Source organism: Drosophila subpulchrella, chromosome 2R (genome assembly GCF_014743375.2).
Source record: "Drosophila subpulchrella strain 33 F10 #4 breed RU33 chromosome 2R, RU_Dsub_v1.1 Primary Assembly, whole genome shotgun sequence".
Taxonomy (NCBI): domain Eukaryota; kingdom Metazoa; phylum Arthropoda; class Insecta; order Diptera; family Drosophilidae; genus Drosophila; species Drosophila subpulchrella.
In genome coordinates this window covers 17,776,263-17,791,483 of record NC_050611.1, presented here as the reverse complement: position 1 = coordinate 17,791,483, position 15,221 = coordinate 17,776,263, and the positions used below count along the sequence as shown (strand labels likewise).

General features: G+C 42.9%; 3 protein-coding genes across 15 annotated transcripts; all 3 read left to right on the top strand.

Annotated features, from left to right (window-relative positions):
* The first annotated feature begins 397 nt into the window (after positions 1-397).
* Positions 398-7,012, top strand: LOC119550126 (aspartyl/asparaginyl beta-hydroxylase). Of its 12 annotated transcripts, none has more exons than XM_037858612.1 (15): positions 399-570; positions 1,410-1,463; positions 1,669-1,854; positions 1,913-2,071; positions 2,133-2,479; positions 2,551-2,670; positions 2,805-2,982; positions 3,180-3,257; positions 3,768-3,878; positions 4,032-4,472; positions 4,772-4,869; positions 5,332-5,572; positions 5,631-5,736; positions 5,789-6,514; positions 6,582-7,012. In XM_037858612.1, exons 1-15 carry the CDS (start codon positions 519-521, stop codon positions 6,730-6,732), a joined length of 3,048 nt encoding a protein of 1,015 aa, XP_037714540.1. In that variant the 5' UTR covers positions 399-518; the 3' UTR covers positions 6,733-7,012. The 12 variants fall into 12 exon arrangements, with proteins under 12 accessions (XP_037714544.1, XP_037714546.1, XP_037714547.1 ...); XM_037858611.1 differs by having other exon boundaries at positions 400-570; positions 2,548-2,670; XM_037858616.1 differs by lacking the exon at positions 6,582-7,012 and having other exon boundaries at positions 398-570; positions 2,548-2,670; positions 5,796-5,977.
* A 107-nt stretch (positions 7,013-7,119) lies between these two features.
* Positions 7,120-10,042, top strand: LOC119550354 (esterase-6). The gene is made up of 6 exons (XM_037858978.1): positions 7,120-7,305; positions 7,358-7,501; positions 7,560-7,713; positions 7,775-7,960; positions 8,015-8,864; positions 9,794-10,042. The coding sequence occupies exons 1-6, from the start codon at positions 7,120-7,122 to the stop codon at positions 9,951-9,953; spliced, it is 1,680 nt and encodes a 559-aa protein (XP_037714906.1). The 3' UTR covers positions 9,954-10,042.
* Positions 10,043-11,006: 964 nt separating this feature from the next.
* LOC119550353 (venom carboxylesterase-6) lies at positions 11,007-14,882 on the top strand. Of its 2 annotated transcripts, none has more exons than XM_037858977.1 (7): positions 11,007-11,445; positions 11,617-11,841; positions 11,907-12,050; positions 12,120-12,270; positions 12,894-13,636; positions 14,191-14,480; positions 14,548-14,882. In XM_037858977.1, the coding sequence occupies exons 2-7, from the start codon at positions 11,638-11,640 to the stop codon at positions 14,747-14,749; spliced, it is 1,734 nt and encodes a 577-aa protein (XP_037714905.1). In that variant the 5' UTR covers positions 11,007-11,445; positions 11,617-11,637; the 3' UTR covers positions 14,750-14,882. The 2 variants fall into 2 exon arrangements, with proteins under 2 accessions (XP_037714905.1, XP_037714903.1); XM_037858975.1 differs by having other exon boundaries at positions 11,008-11,445; positions 11,605-11,841.
* The last annotated feature ends 339 nt before the right edge of the window (positions 14,883-15,221 follow it).

Genomic DNA, 15,221 nt, shown 5'->3' with positions numbered 1-15,221 from the left:
TAAGAACAAAATATAAATATGTATTAAGAAATGTATATCATATGTTTCGTAATTTCAAAAACAAAGCGCAAAAGGCCTAAAAATAATGATGTTATTTATGATTCGAGTATCGTTACATATTTGTAGGACAAAATCCAGTATCGGAACTATCGTAATGATAGGAATTTTGCCCAATTTTTCCACATTATACACTGTATTTCAAATTTTTCAAAAACTAGTTTTAGTTAAAGAAGTAAAAACTTTAAATAATGATTTAAATAATTTAGTTAAAAAGCAACATATACTTTTAAAGTATAGCTTAGGTTTCCCACCTGTCATCTCTAGCTGTCACCTTTCTCCCCCCATCTGGCAACGCCGCTCGCTTTATAAATAATTTTCCTACGGCGCGAGCGGTATTCGCTTTTAGTAACGTGCTGCTCGTCGAACAAGATCTCCCGTTTTTGCCCGGTCCGCTCGAAAAGGAAAAACAAACGCTCTCCATCGAATTGGCATAGATTTAGTGCCCTCCGAGCTGAAAAATGTCGGGCGATGTGCAGCCGCGAAAGCGTAAGGATAAGCGCCGGAAACGCGGTAAGTCGAGTCCTTCCTGTGATATTATGATCTCTTCCGGTTAGACCGTTACTTTGGTTGGTAAAAATTCGTAGTTTTTTCGCCGCTACCGCTGCTGCCGCCGCATAGCAAGCAGTTCATTTCTTTTATTAGCATAATAATATTGTCGAGTGCCTTTAAAAATAACTTTGCCCTATTATATAAAATTATACATCTCGCCTGTTTTCTGTCGCTATGCGTGTGCCGATCGAGGAGGAAAAAATATATATATCTATCTGCATATATGACGTGTGCGGGGGACCAAGAAGTGGATATTCCGATGGGGGCCTACAGAAGGGCATTGAATCGGGGTGCAAAATTCGATCGCGCATAAGAAGAGAGTGGTTTTCTTTGATTTATTTATCTTTTTTACGATCTGATCCGAACCGGGGCGAGCACACAGATGTTCCCTGTCCCTGGGGATATCCTCTTATCGCTCTCTAGATCAATCTCTCTCTCTCAGAGAGATATCATCGGCGAAATGGAGAACTCACCTCGAGCGAAGTCACCTCGGCGGTAAATTAGTTCCAATGCAACAGAGATCTAGAGATCTTAAGATCTAGAGACAAGAGTCAAGATGATGCTTCCGTAATTCTGGGGCCATTACACCCACGGCACCGAATAAGTAGCCACGGTTATATGTACATATGTAATGCCATTTATTTTCACTTGGCCATCTGCCCAAGAGCATGACTGGCGTCTTCTTTGTTTATCGTTGCGCATATTTAGGCATAAACAAAACCCCCCACCACTTGTCTTATCAGTTTGTAATGCCGGTATATCGTATATGTCTCTCTTGTTGTAACTAACCTTTTGTCTAGATGATCGCAAATCCGAGGGCGATGTGACTGTTCTGCGTCAGTCCAGCTTTCAAGGTAGAGAAACATCATCCCCTTTTGTTTTGATCCTCACCAGAAACCTCCCCTCTGAATGCCAAAGCTAAACTCATTTAATGTCTCGCACAGTTAATAAAAAACTATGTAAATCCATCCCCACGCCGAACGAAGGTGCATTCAATTAAACCGTTTGTAATCACATGTGTTTATTATTCATTATATCATGCAATTCGCTGGATCTCAGATGACGACGAATCTTCGCACGGCGTTCACATTACAAAGATGGGAAACGAAGATCTTCACCTGCACGTGCACCACGAACACGGGACCGGTGGTCATTGGTGTGCCAAGATCATATTCTTCGCTCTGATGGCGGTGTTACTGGGTTTGGTGGGTCTGATCATCATGGAGAACCGCGGACTGGAGGATCGTAAGTTTCAGAATCCCTAGAACCTATAATCATTACTATTAATAATGTTTTCCTTTAGTGGACACTCCCTTATCGGAATCACGTTTCTCTAAAGTTTTTGATGGCTGGGTGGACGAACATCGGGATGAGCATGATGCCCATGATGTGCATGAACCCTCTGGTGAGGCTTTGGATGATCACGATGATCACGATGACCATGATGATCATGAAGAAGAAGGTGAGTTAACTTATACAAGTCTTAAGATACATTCACTTAATATCTCAAAACCCCTTTTCAGAAGAAGAACCCCTATCAGAGGAATTAGAAGAAGAACCGGAAGAGGAGGAGGAAGAGCCTACTGAGGAGGAGGAACCAGAGGCAGATGAAGATGAGCAGGAAGAAGATGAAGAAGATGAGGAGAACAATGCGGGCGAAAACATAACCGCCGAGGATGCAGAGGAAGAAGATGAGGATAACGAGGATGAGGGCACTGTGGAGGCCACTGTGGAAGCCACCACTGAAGCCACTACTGAAGCCACTGCGGAATATGAAGCTGAAGACGAGGAAGAGGATGAGGATGAAGCTCCAGCTGATGAGGATGATGCAGTAGAATCTACAGAAGCCCCTCTGTTAGAAGCTGAAGAGGTGGGATCTATAATTTATTTCCATCTATAACCATTTTTATAATATTGATTTTCGTTATATGTTTATAGCAGGAGGAAGATGATGAGGATGAGGAAGAGCAGGAGGTAGAAGAGTCTGTAGAGCCACCAATATCACAGTCGGCAGCACAAAGTGCTCCAGCTCAAGATGATAACGATGAAGATGATGATGAGGTGAGAGAAATATAATATTTATACTATTTAAAATGCCTGGATCTTAAAATAGGGCTTTTAAAAGATAGAAATCAATAGAAATCAATATTTGAAAAAGATTCTTATTTATTATTTTATTACATTTTCTTTTTTAGGACCAAGATAACAAAGATGATGAGGACGACGATGACGACTTTGAGTCCCTGGATCAGCAGTTTGAAAACGAACCCGAGGAATCGAAGCCAGCAAAGGCAGTAGATAGCCAGGAGCAGGATCAGAACCAGGACGATGGGGAGGAGCCCAAGGAAGAGGGCTCCTCTTGGTTGGCATCCCGTAAGTAAGAAGGGAATGAAACATTTGAACGGTTAACGGATCTCGCAGGCCTAGAACCTTAAGAACTGACAGACAGAAATGCTCCACCTTACAAAAACAAAAGAAAACCCCACCAAGAACACAGAAACCGAAATTGTACAAGAAAGTGCAAGAGGCATTTGTTTGTTTTCTGATACTAAAACCTGACTCATTTACAGTTGCCGTTAAATTTGGCGTTGGCGTTGCACTTGCCTTAGTTTCACGCCTTGTATTGATAAGGAAAAGTCCAAATACAAGTGAGTCTTCAATGCTGATCTGCTCCCCCCAAATCTCCGCTCTTTGTATTCCGCTCTCTGCTCTTGATCTCTATCTATAAATCAATATCAATATCCGCCAAGCACGCCAGATGTTATGCTAACGAACCAAAACCTTACTCTGGGGATTCTTTTGAGTAATCATTACTAAGCGCCGCTTTCCATTCTAACCCACCGCCAAGCGATTGGTAGAATCAAAAACTGATACTGATCTCAATGTCTCGTGATCGATAAACGATTCTCAATGTATTAACAGAACTAAAACAAACTATACTTTGCACTTTCTTCAGTTAGCTTATTTTGATTATCATTTATTATCATTATTATTATTATTATTATTATTGTTTCTTGAATCTGATTGTAGTCACAGCTTTGTTTAACTTATTCCACCAATGTATGTATGTACGGAAATTGTTGAATGGCTTTGTTCTTGCTCGATTAATAATCCCTATAACTCGAATAACATTCGAATCTTCCGTGGTGAATGCTTAGACGAGGATGAGCCCGCTCCAGAGGCCATACTGAGGCGAAGATTGACGATTGCCACGGCCGAGGATCATATACCAGACGATGTGGAGGAGCTGCCCCTGCTGGACGACGATGGTTGGAGATATGAATTTAAATGATATTGAACTTCGGCCAGCCGAAGTTGCTTCCAAATCATTTGATGGTGATCTAATGATTTGGAAAACTTTTATCACCTAGTCTGGCTAGGTCCAGAGTTTTAATTTAAGTCATATCCCATTGTCCAAAAAGAATACTCCGAGGAGGAAATCGAAATCGAAGAGGAGATCGAGGTGGAGATCAGCGACATCGAGGAGGAGGAGGAAGCCCGCCACGATAGCGATGACAATGTGGCCTCCATGGCCAACTATGTGCCCGAAACCTTTGAGCAACTGAGTGCCATGTACAAGTTGGTCCAGGAGCATGCTAAGGAAACCAAACCCGAGGAGAAGGAAAAAAAGGAGCCGGAACAGCCGGCTGGAGCTAGCGACATCTATGTGGAGTACGAGGACGGGGCGATTGAGGATTACGAGCATGAGGGGGATAGCGAGGATGAGGAGATCACCGACGAGGAGGACGAGATCTCCGACGTGGACGATGCCGATCTGATGAACCGGCTGGAGGCCAAATACGGCCGCCTGCCCGTCAAGGAGTTCGAAAGCGATCCGGACTCCGACGACCCCAGCTGGACACGTAATTACTAGACTACACACATCACCACGTCTGTCGATGACCACCCGACTCCATCATACTCCATCCGACATATATTCGATCGATCACTTAAGCTATCGCTAACATAGGCCCAACACTACTTTAAGAAACACAACAGAAACAGATCGCTTTACATAACAGATCGTAAGTGTTAGCTGTAGAAAACCAATGTATCACCTCACACAAAAGGTGGAGCTCTCTAGGCCGTAACCGTTCAAAATTCCATACCTATTTCATTGGTAATCTCCCGATCTAATCGAGATTCTTAATTCCCAAAACAGAGATAAAGCCGAAAGAAGCTGCAGCTGCTCCACCCGCGGAGAAAGAGGATCCTTTTGAGCAGGAGTTGCGCAAGGCCAACGAGGAGATGATTAGGGAGGTAGGTCCATCGATGGTGTCTCCTTAACCAGGATTAACCCATATGTATATCTCCAGCTCAACAATCACTAAAGAATATCACAACAAAACACACAACTCATTTCAAAGCTTTAGTTTATGTTTTGCTTGTCAAGTTCATTAGATCTTATAACTGTCTAGCCATGTAAGAAAAACAAAGTATCACTAATCAAATCTTAGGATTTAACCTTAGGTATTGATAGAAACGCACTTTTCAGGGAGCTTAGAGTTAGTCAGGATGAACTCCTGGCCAGTTCCTTCAAACAATACACACCCATTGGGGGAATTCTTTGGCCAAGGGCTCATCTATAGAACAAAAACCCCTGACAACTGCGTTTCACTTCTTGAGAGAATGATTTTATACTAATTGCATGTTTCTTGTACTTTTGTCTAACCCCCCTTTGTGTTTTGGCTGGCGAACCGCGAACTAATATCCAACCCAAAGAACTATGCCCAAGCCCTGCGATCCTTTAACACGCTCACCACCGACTATGCCCACGAGCCATTGGCCCATTTGGGAAGAGCCCGACTCCTGGAACTGCTGTCCAAGAAGGAGCGGAGCAACCAGCGCCTGTGGGAAGCCATCGATGCCTACAAAAGATATCTGGCCTTTGGCAATCTGGTGAAAAGTGATCGGGAGTTTATAAATGCCGGCGAAAGTTGCATTGAGAATTTGAGATTTTTGGGTAAGTTAAGGGGTTTCTTTCCTTATTATCTTTTATTTTATGGCTTTTTGATTTTCAGGTTACCACCGACAGGCCACCACCATCCATGATCTGCTCATCGAGCGCTTGCCCGAGGATCCCCGCCTGCGTAACCAACTCTCACTCACCCATCTTATGGTCAACAAGTAGGTGAGGCGAAAAACTGGGTTCTTCAAATAGCCTATAACAGCCCTTCAGTCTTCAGCAGGTTGAAAAGGTGGCCGAGGCAACTCTGAAACTCTGGCCAACCAATGCTGTGGCTCAACTTCACTATGGATTGGCCCTGAGGCAGCTCCATGGTGACTATGTGAAGGCTCTACCCTATCTAAGATATGCAGTGGAGTCCCAGGAAGAGGGCACCCAGGAGGCTTTCTTCTACTTATCGCTTGGAGAGACCCTGCAGCGTCTGTCCAAGAAATCAGAGGCTTTGGAGGTTTACAAAAAAGGAGTGACCAAGGGATTCTTTGCCAGTCTCTATCAAAGATCACTGTATAATGAGCCCAGCTTGAAGGCACAGCCATTTTGGCAGCCCAAGGAGACGGGTTACGAAAGGCAGCTGGATAGATTGCAGCTCCATTGGCGGGCCATTCGTGATGAGGCAGTGGCTCTGCTGGGTGAAAGTGGCTTCTTCCAGGATGAAGCGGAACAGCTGCGCGATAAGGGAGTCTGGCAGCAGTACGAGCTGTATGCCCAGGGTCGTCGGGTGAAGGACAACTGCCGTAGGACCCCGATTACCTGTGGCCTGCTGCAGGAGTTTCCCGAATCCTCGGGCTGTCGTCGCGGCCAGGTGAAGTTCAGTGTGATGCAGGCCACCACGCATGTGTGGCCACATTGTGGACCCACCAATTGCCGGCTGAGGGCGCACCTCACCCTGGTTGCTCCAGAGCCGGAGAAAACCTCACTTCGAGTGGCAGAGCAGGAAAGGTGGGTGGATCGTATAATGTCTATATGATCTTGCCTGCTAACTTTGATTACCATAATCTCGTTTTAGAACCTGGCGTGAGGGAGAACTCTTTATATTCGATGATAGCTTCGAGCACGAGGTGTGGCACAATGGCAGCCAACCACGCCTGGTCCTCATCCTGGATATGTGGCATCCGCAACTGACTCCCGCCCAGCGGCGCAGCTTATCACCCATTTAATAACGGGCGTGTTACTTAGTTCTATAAACAGTTCCGGTTTCTGGGGCCTGTAATTTAGTTCAATTTCTCCAAATCGCATCGTTCATTGTTAGTTAAATCTCCATGTTTTTGTATAGACATTCTAATTATACCTCTTAATCGTTAAGCTCGGTTTGAATGCGTGTTTAGGCTACATAGACGTCACTTTATCTGTGCATATCATATACGATTAGCGTTGGCTGGCAGCTTACCCTCGCTTTTTGTACTTTACAGAAATACAAAACCTTTTAGGATTCGAAAATTGCTATATTTATTGGGGGTTATGATTACAGAGATTTGCTAAGTTGTAGACACATTGGGTATGGTATAAAACTGAGTTACAGTGGGAGCTACCTCAATCTTATCGAGATGCTGTTCGTGGGAGTTGGACTACTGATCTTTTTAGCTGCCGTTTTGGGTGATTCCCTGGATGTTTGCCTGAAGGATCTGGGCTGCCTGCGAGGGACTCACATGCCAGGATATCAGAAAGGAGAGTTTGAAGCCTTTTTGGGAATTCCCTTTGCCCAGCCGCCAGTAGGACCGCTTCGTCTTAAGGTGGATAGCTATATCACTTTAAAGATAACCTAATCCATTGATTGTTTCTCAGAATCCTGTGAAGGCTAATGCCTGGCAGGGAGTACTCGATGCAGGATCGGCAAAGGACGGCTGTTTGCAGAGAAACTACTTTTCAAACGATAGGGATGTGAGGGGTGTGGAAGATTGTCTCTACCTGAACGTCTATAGACCCAAGGTAACAGGATTTTTAATCCACTTAAACCCACATATCCTGATCTATTGGCTTACCATAGCAACGAGATGGAAATCCCTTGCCTGTAATGTTCTACATACATGGTGGTGGTTTCTTTAGCGGCACTGCCCATCCAGTGGCTAGTGGACCTGAGTATTTAATGGATACGGAGAAGGTGATCATGGTAACAGTGGGCTATCGCCTGGGACCTTTTGGTTGGTATTACGTATTATAATAATTATTAGGTAAATCTAACTTTGAGATTGTATTTTCTAGGTTTTCTTAGCACTGGCGATGAGAATATGCCAGGAAATTTCGGATTGAAAGATCAGCGGTTGGCTCTGCAGTGGGTTCAGCAGCATATAGCTGAATTTGGAGGAGATCCTCAGATGGTCACCATCCTGGGTCACAGTGCAGGAGGAATATCTGTACATCTGCACATGATAAGTCCAAACTCCAAGGGTATTTTTATTGTATTTTGCATGAATTTCTAATTTTTCATCTCCTCTTAACCAGGACTCTTCCAAAAAGCCATGTCTTTGACAGGCACCATGTTTATTCCAGCCATGCATATCCTTGAGGATCCTTTAAGTCAAGTTAGACAGCTGGCCAAGGAGATTGGTATCGATCAGGCAGATAGTCTGAGTACCCAGGATCTAGCACAAGCCTTTCGCGATGTAGATCCCATGAAGCTGCTCCTCAGTGTGGATAGTTTAAAGACCTACGATAACCTGCCCCTCATAAGCACGCAACCTGTTTTGGAGACACCATCTCCTGAAGCCTTCTTGACCGAAGATCCGCTAAAGGCCCATCGAGAGGGTCGTATCAACCAGGTGCCCTGGGTAGTCAGCCTCAATTCTCGAGCTGGAGAGGGAGCCTTGACCTTGTTGCGCTCCTTCACGTGCCCAAAACGTATGGCAGCTTTTAATGAAAAATTCCTGGAACATCTGGCCTTGGTGCTCAATCTTCCCGAGGGAACTCCTCCACAAAAGGTCAGGGAAATACTGGATGCATATGGATTTCAGGGGGAGGCCCTGAACAACGATACAATGTTGTCTATGGCGGAAATCGCTGGTGATTTCAACTTTTTCTTTCCGATCTACGAAACTATATCGACTTATGCCAGTTATGCCAATCTTGAAGAGAATCCATTGTCCATCTATATCTTTGAGTTTACCGGCCTGAACTCAATATCACTAATGTTCGGTGCCTCCCCTGAGGATTTTGGTTTGGGAGGAGCTCACATGGATGATGGTCTGCACACCATAAGATTGCCGATTCTCGTTGAGGATTTTCCCAAGGACTCTATAGATGCAAAGGTTGTACAAAGAATGACTTCGCTTATCACGGACTTTGCTAAAACAGGGTGAGTTTGTAATGAAAAAATCAGATTGTTATACCCGTTACTCGTAGAGTAAAAGGGTATACCAAATTCGTCGGAAAGTATGTAACAGACAGAAGGAAGCGTTTCCGACCCCATAAAGTATATATATTCTTGATCAGGATCACTAGCCGAGTCGATCTAGCCATGTCCGTCTGTCCGTCTGTCCGTCTGTCCGTCTGTCCGTCTGTCTGTCCGTCCGGATGAACGCTGAGATCTCGGAAACTATAAGAGCTAGGCTATTGAGATTAGGCGTGCAGATTCCTGAGCTTCTTACGCAGCGCAAGTTTGTTTCAGCAGAGTGCCACGCCCACTCTAACGCCCACAAACCGCCCAAAACTGTGGCTCCTACAGTTTTCATGCTAGAATAAAAATTTTAACTGAAATGTCTTGTTCTCATCAATACCTATCGATTGACCCAAAAAAAAGTTTGCCACGCCCACTTGAACGCCCACAAACCGCCCACAAACTTCAAAAAATCGTAAATATGAACGCGGATATCTTGGAAAATATCAAAGATTGAGAAATGGGATTTCAGATTTAGATTCCTTAGGCTTAAGCGCAGCGCAATTTTGTCACGCGAATATGCCACGCCCACTAGAACGCCTACAAACCGCCCAAACCTGTGGCGCCCACAATTTTTACGGTAGATCAAAAATTTTAACTGAAATGTATTGGTCTTGTCAATACCTATCGATTAATCCAAAAAAAATTTTGCCACGCCCACTCTAACGCCCAGAACGCTTAAATCTGTCTACCGCCGGTAGGTGGCGCATTTCAATCTCGCTTTGCTGCTTGCATATCTCCATTTTCCTTTGGTCCCTTTAGCTGAGTAACGGGTATCTGATAGTCGAGGTACTCGACTATAGCGTTCTTCCTTGTTTTTTATTGTATTACTTGTTTTACCCATTTAGGGTCTTCCATGAGGGATCCACCTGTAAGGCTTCCGATTTCAAAGATCAAGGAATGTGCAGCTACTTACATTTTGGTGGGACCACTGAGAAATACGAAGAAGATGTTCGCCAAAGTCTGAAACTGACATACTTTCCCATATGGAAGAATTTATTTTTGTAAAGAAAGATACGACATACAATCCAATTCCATCTGCTAAGGGGTAATTTAAGAGTGAGTTGCTGATAAATAAATCACATTAATTTGCGAAATGGAACGGATCTTGTAATGGGAGCTGTTGAAGATACCCCAGATTTCCATTCAGGCATTGTAAGTTGAGCTCCGGCTGCGTTCCATTTTTGTAAAAGACTGCAGCCCATCTCCCATCCCAGTTGTCATTCGAAGGTCAATTTACATATGCAGAATGTGCAAGAAACGAGATTAAGTGCGAATAAAAGACGGGGCGACATGCGGTGCGATAAGACAGCCGTCGATCCGGGCAGCAATAAATCTCGTCCGATAGGGGAAACATCTTGTTTGGAGAGTTTTTTTTCGTAATTCTACGATATACGATCTTCAGATCAGCAGCACGATAAGTGAGAGTGAAAAGCGTGACGTCTTATAAGGAGGATGAAAACGAAAGTGAGGGGGGAAAGATCACTGGTATAGAGTGTTTGGAATACATAATAAAGTTAGATGGATCTCTGGCAGACTAAACAAAGATAGTAGTCAAATGAGTTTGTTATTAAAAACAAAAAGATAATAGATTACTTATTAATTCCCCTGATTGTTCATCTTTTATAAAAATTTTTTATATCAGAGTAGTGATTTTACAGATCACAGAACACAGATCACGAAGATCGCAGGTTTAGATTGTTTGAGATACCTTAACACTAGGTTAAACAATGATAGTAGATAAATGGGTTTGTTGGAAGAAACCAAATGATAAGAGACTACATGATTATTTCACCATTAGATACAACTTAAATAGACATGATTAATGTAGCAGGTGTGATTTTATTTGCAAAGTTATATCAGTTTAGTGATCTTATCAGAGAGACATATGACATGATCTTATGACATAAGATGAGCTTCTTTGAATATAGTTAGTAAATGATAAATCTTCTGATCGTTTATATACGTTTGTTGCTCTGGAGACTTTATGTAAGAATGCATTGAAAGCGAATTTGCATGGTGAGACAGGATAAAAGCGAAAGTTTCGACACGAAGCGATCTCAGTTGATCGCAAGTCTTCAACTTTGGCGGATCAGCCTCGATTCCCCGTTCACCGGGAAACACTTTCTACTCGTTCTGGCGCGTGTTTTAAATTACCCCAACCAGATTCAGATTCAGATACGGTTTGCATCTGAGGTCGCTGCTTGATGCTAGAAGCTAGATGCAGTTCCAGATCAATTGGTATCCGCACTGATCAAGCATACGCCGTGTGAACCGATCTCCAGCTCGCCGATCGTGCTGCTCTGTATAAATTTTCCACAGCGAGTTCGGTCACTTTGCAAAGATTGTGGGCAGAGAGCTAATACTATAGCTATATAGAGTCGGTCTCTGGGGCAGAGCAAAGTTTTCTTCACGATTAAAGTGAACGTGCGCCCTCGAAAGTCGTCAGATCGATTTGGGCCTCTGTTGCGGAAGGTTCTTCAAGAGATTTTCCAACCAGGTGAGCTTTTCCATCGTCATTAAGGAGCTGCTGACCATTTAGAAAAGCATCCAAAGACCGATTTAACGTTGACATCATCTTGGGCGAATCGGAATGGGAAGCTCCAAAATTGATCATAAATAACCAACCCATCGATATGCATAATTAACGATCCATTAGCTCTGCTTTCAGTAACTTCGCGGACCGCCGGCGATGATTCAACTACTGCTGCTGCTGCCGCTACTTCTTGGCCAGATGTGCGCCGCTTTGACCACGGTGGACCAGCCGGTCACCGTGTGCCCGCCCAGCGTGGGCTGCCTGAAGGGCACCTATCGCCGGGGCTATCAGTCCGAGAGATTCGAGGCCTTCATGGGCATACCCTATGCCCTTCCCCCCGTGGGAGATCTGAGATTCAGTGTGAGTATGCCAGTTTCGTTCGATAGGAAAATCCCTTTAAGGGCTTGGATTATCCTCTTCTCCAGAACCCCAAGGTCATGCCCAAGCTGCTGGGGCTGTACAATGCCAGTGAGCCCAAGACGGACTGCATCCAGAAGAACTATCTGCTGCCCACTCCTGTCATCTACGGCGAGGAGGATTGCCTGTACTTGAATGTCTACAGACCAGAGGTAAAAAGATTTAAAGGGTTTTGATAAGATTTTGAATGTTCCTAGTTAATGGTTGGTTTTATTTTTTAGGTCAGAGACTCACCTTTACCCGTTATGGTCTACATCCATGGCGGCGGATTCTTTGGTGGCTCTGCAGGACCGGGAGTTACAGGACCCGAATACTTTATGGACTCGGGTGAGGTGATTCTGGTGACCATGGCCTATCGACTAGGGCCTTTCGGTGAGTTCAAGTTAGTTCATTATGGGCCAATTTCTCAATGTGATTTTAACTTTTCTCATTAAATGAATTGCTGTTGTGGATAAAGGTAGTTTCTCAACACAATGTTAGGTTATACGTCAGTTAAAACTCTTCTCAGGTGATAAGAAACTCTCTAAAGATATTTCTTTCGTAAAAAACGAACACAGAGAGAATTCTGACGTTCTCATCTGAGTTGAAAATGTTCTTAAAAATAGAACGACATTTTTGAAGTTGAAAGTGTTTTCATTTTCCTTGAATCAAGTTGTATTAGCGATACTTACATTGTATATCTCAACAACCAAACTACTAGTCCGGTCAGTAGCGAATACCTTTTAAAAAGTTGTTAAGTAAACTCAACTTAACTTTTCTCTTCTCACCATTTCGTTTTAATATTGAGAACATTGGTACCAAAATGTTCTTACATGATTTTTAAGAACGAATGTTCTCAATTCAAGAACAATGCACTTGAATATTTGTCTTTTGAACAATTTAACTTCATGTTAACTTTTTCTGACAGATGGCAAAATATAACCCTAATGCGACTTATAGAATATATAATCTCTCAAAGATTGTATTTTAATTTTCTCTTTTTGTCCCACTTATAGGATTCCTTTCCACCCAGGATGCTGTGATGCCAGGCAACTTTGGCCTCAAGGATCAGAACCTGGCCCTGCGTTGGGTGCAGCGCAACATTCGCTCCTTTGGCGGGGATCCCCAGCAAGTGACCATTTTTGGCCAGAGTGCCGGTGGAGTGGCTGCCCACATGCACCTGCTGAGTCCTCGATCCCAAGGACTCTTCCACCGGGTGATCAGCATGAGCGGCACGGCCAATGTGCCCTTCGCCATTGCGGATGAGCCCCTGGAACAGACTCGTCTCCTGGCGGAGTTTTCCCAAATTCCAGATGCCCGAAATTTGAGTACAGTGAAGTTGGCAAAAGCACTGCGACGTTTGGAAGCCACAAAACTCTTGGATGCTGGCGATAATCTAAAATTTTGGGATGTGGATCACATGACCAATTTCCGACCCGTGGTTGAAAAGGGTTTGGAGGCCGAGGCCTTTCTCAGCGAACATCCCAAGGATATCATGGCTCGGGGTGAAAGGGCACCCATTCCCCTGCTTTTGGGCACAGTTCCTGGCGAGGGTGCCGTTCGGGTGGTTAATATTCTGGGCAATGCGACGCTCCGCCAGAGCTTCAACTCCCGATTCGACGAACTGCTACAGGAGCTGATGGAGTTCCCGCCCAACTTCAGCCAGGATCGACTCAACAAGAGCATGAAGCTCCTCGTGAGGGAGTACTTCCAGGATCGGCATGAAGTCAACGAGGAGACTGTTCAAGGATTCATGGATGTAAGTTCAAATCGTTAAAGTATATATGTTTTCAGCTAAGCGATGAAACTTTATACTAACCAATCAGGACAGGATAACTACATTTTGTTGTATGAAAATCACTAAGATTTTTGTTAAACACCATGTGACACAGGCTTTATTTTCGACTAACCTACTAAATGTATTTTAAAAAGTTACCTACAGCATATCTGTATTTTAATTCACAAAATGTTTTTGGGTTGCAGACCATTTTTATTCTAGATTTCCAAGACATTTTTAAACAAATCGTATCAGTAAATCAAAAATTAAGCCAGTGTCCTAAAGCTATAAATAACTTTTGATTGGTTCAGCTGTTCTATGGTATCTCTCAATATATCATATTATATTATCATATTATCAGCAGTCCTTAGATTTAGCATAAAAATATATACTATACTAAGTATATAGTAAGTAATATATAGTATATACTATACTATATACTATACTAAGCATTCGCTTTTTATACAAAACCCCAGGCTTATCTATTTATCTACATATCTTTTCCTTTTATTTATAAAACTCTTCTTACTTCTTAGCTAATTTCAGATAGGGGCTTTAAGCAACCCCTGTACAACACAATTCGAAAGGATGTCTGTCATACCCCCAATCCTATTTACTTATATAGCTTCAACTATCGTGGACCTCTGAGCTATGCCTCTGCCTACACTTCCGCCAATGTTACTGGAAAATATGGGGTGGTTCACTGTGATGATCTGCTCTACTTATTCCGTAGTCCCCTACTTTTCCCAGACTTTGAAAAGAACTCTACGGAGGCCAAGGTAATCCACTCATTTGTGGATTATTTCATACAATTTGCCAAGTTTGGGTGAGTTAAATAATATAATAAATGGAACGTGTGATGAGTATTATAAATGAATCCCTGATTTTCTTAGAAATCCAAGGAATGCCGAGTCACTGACCCCTTGTTCCATAGAGGCGCTCCAGTCACGTCCCAAAGGTATATGCGATTACCAGGAATTCGCCAATGCGGCAGGTCCCTCCAAGGGTTTTGAGGTTTACGTGGCTAGCAAATTCCAAACGGACAGGGTGAAGCTCTGGTCCCATATACTCAATGAAAAGTCGACTGAATCTTAACCATAAGTCACTGATAATACAATGTATATAAAATGTTTGCTACTAAAAATGATTAGAGTATAAGAATAAATTATGCTGTTGTAAGAAAATATATAGTAAAACCAAATATATGAGTTTAGTTGGCTTGGAGATTCATTTATATTTACTATGGTGTTCTAAAAAAATACCGCATTCTTTTTAATTTTAAATATAGAAGTATTGTTAAAGTATTTTTTATTACTTAAAAACAATCTTTTTGTATATATTACTTACAGAATCAAATAGATTTTACCAAAATTAAATATATTTTATGTAATTATTAAAAAATGTTATATTATTACATGTCTTATACATTATAAGTATGTATTATAGTATTATAAGTAAACTACTCTAGAGTAAGGGCTTACATAAGTCGAAAAAGAAAATTACCTTAAATATTTATATGGTTGTTTGTCTCGCCTTACTATTTCCAACTGTGCCAAACTTGATAAGC

Coding starts and splice junctions, on each gene's coding strand:
- LOC119550126 (XM_037858611.1), top strand. CDS start 519: ATGTCGGGCGATGTGCAGCCGCGAAAGCGTAAGGATAAGCGCCGGAAA. Junction 2,480..2,547: donor CTCTGTTAGAAGCTGAAGAG/GTGGGATCTATA, acceptor ATATGTTTATAG/CAGGAGGAAGATGATGAGGA. Junction 2,983..3,179: donor CTCCTCTTGGTTGGCATCCC/GTAAGTAAGAAG, acceptor ACTCATTTACAG/TTGCCGTTAAATTTGGCGTT.
- LOC119550354 (XM_037858978.1), top strand. CDS start 7,120: ATGCTGTTCGTGGGAGTTGGACTACTGATCTTTTTAGCTGCCGTTTTG. Junction 7,714..7,774: donor CTATCGCCTGGGACCTTTTG/GTTGGTATTACG, acceptor TGTATTTTCTAG/GTTTTCTTAGCACTGGCGAT. Junction 7,961..8,014: donor GATAAGTCCAAACTCCAAGG/GTATTTTTATTG, acceptor CCTCTTAACCAG/GACTCTTCCAAAAAGCCATG.
- LOC119550353 (XM_037858977.1), top strand. CDS start 11,638: ATGATTCAACTACTGCTGCTGCTGCCGCTACTTCTTGGCCAGATGTGC. Junction 12,271..12,893: donor CTATCGACTAGGGCCTTTCG/GTGAGTTCAAGT, acceptor TCCCACTTATAG/GATTCCTTTCCACCCAGGAT. Junction 13,637..14,190: donor CTGTTCAAGGATTCATGGAT/GTAAGTTCAAAT, acceptor CTTACTTCTTAG/CTAATTTCAGATAGGGGCTT.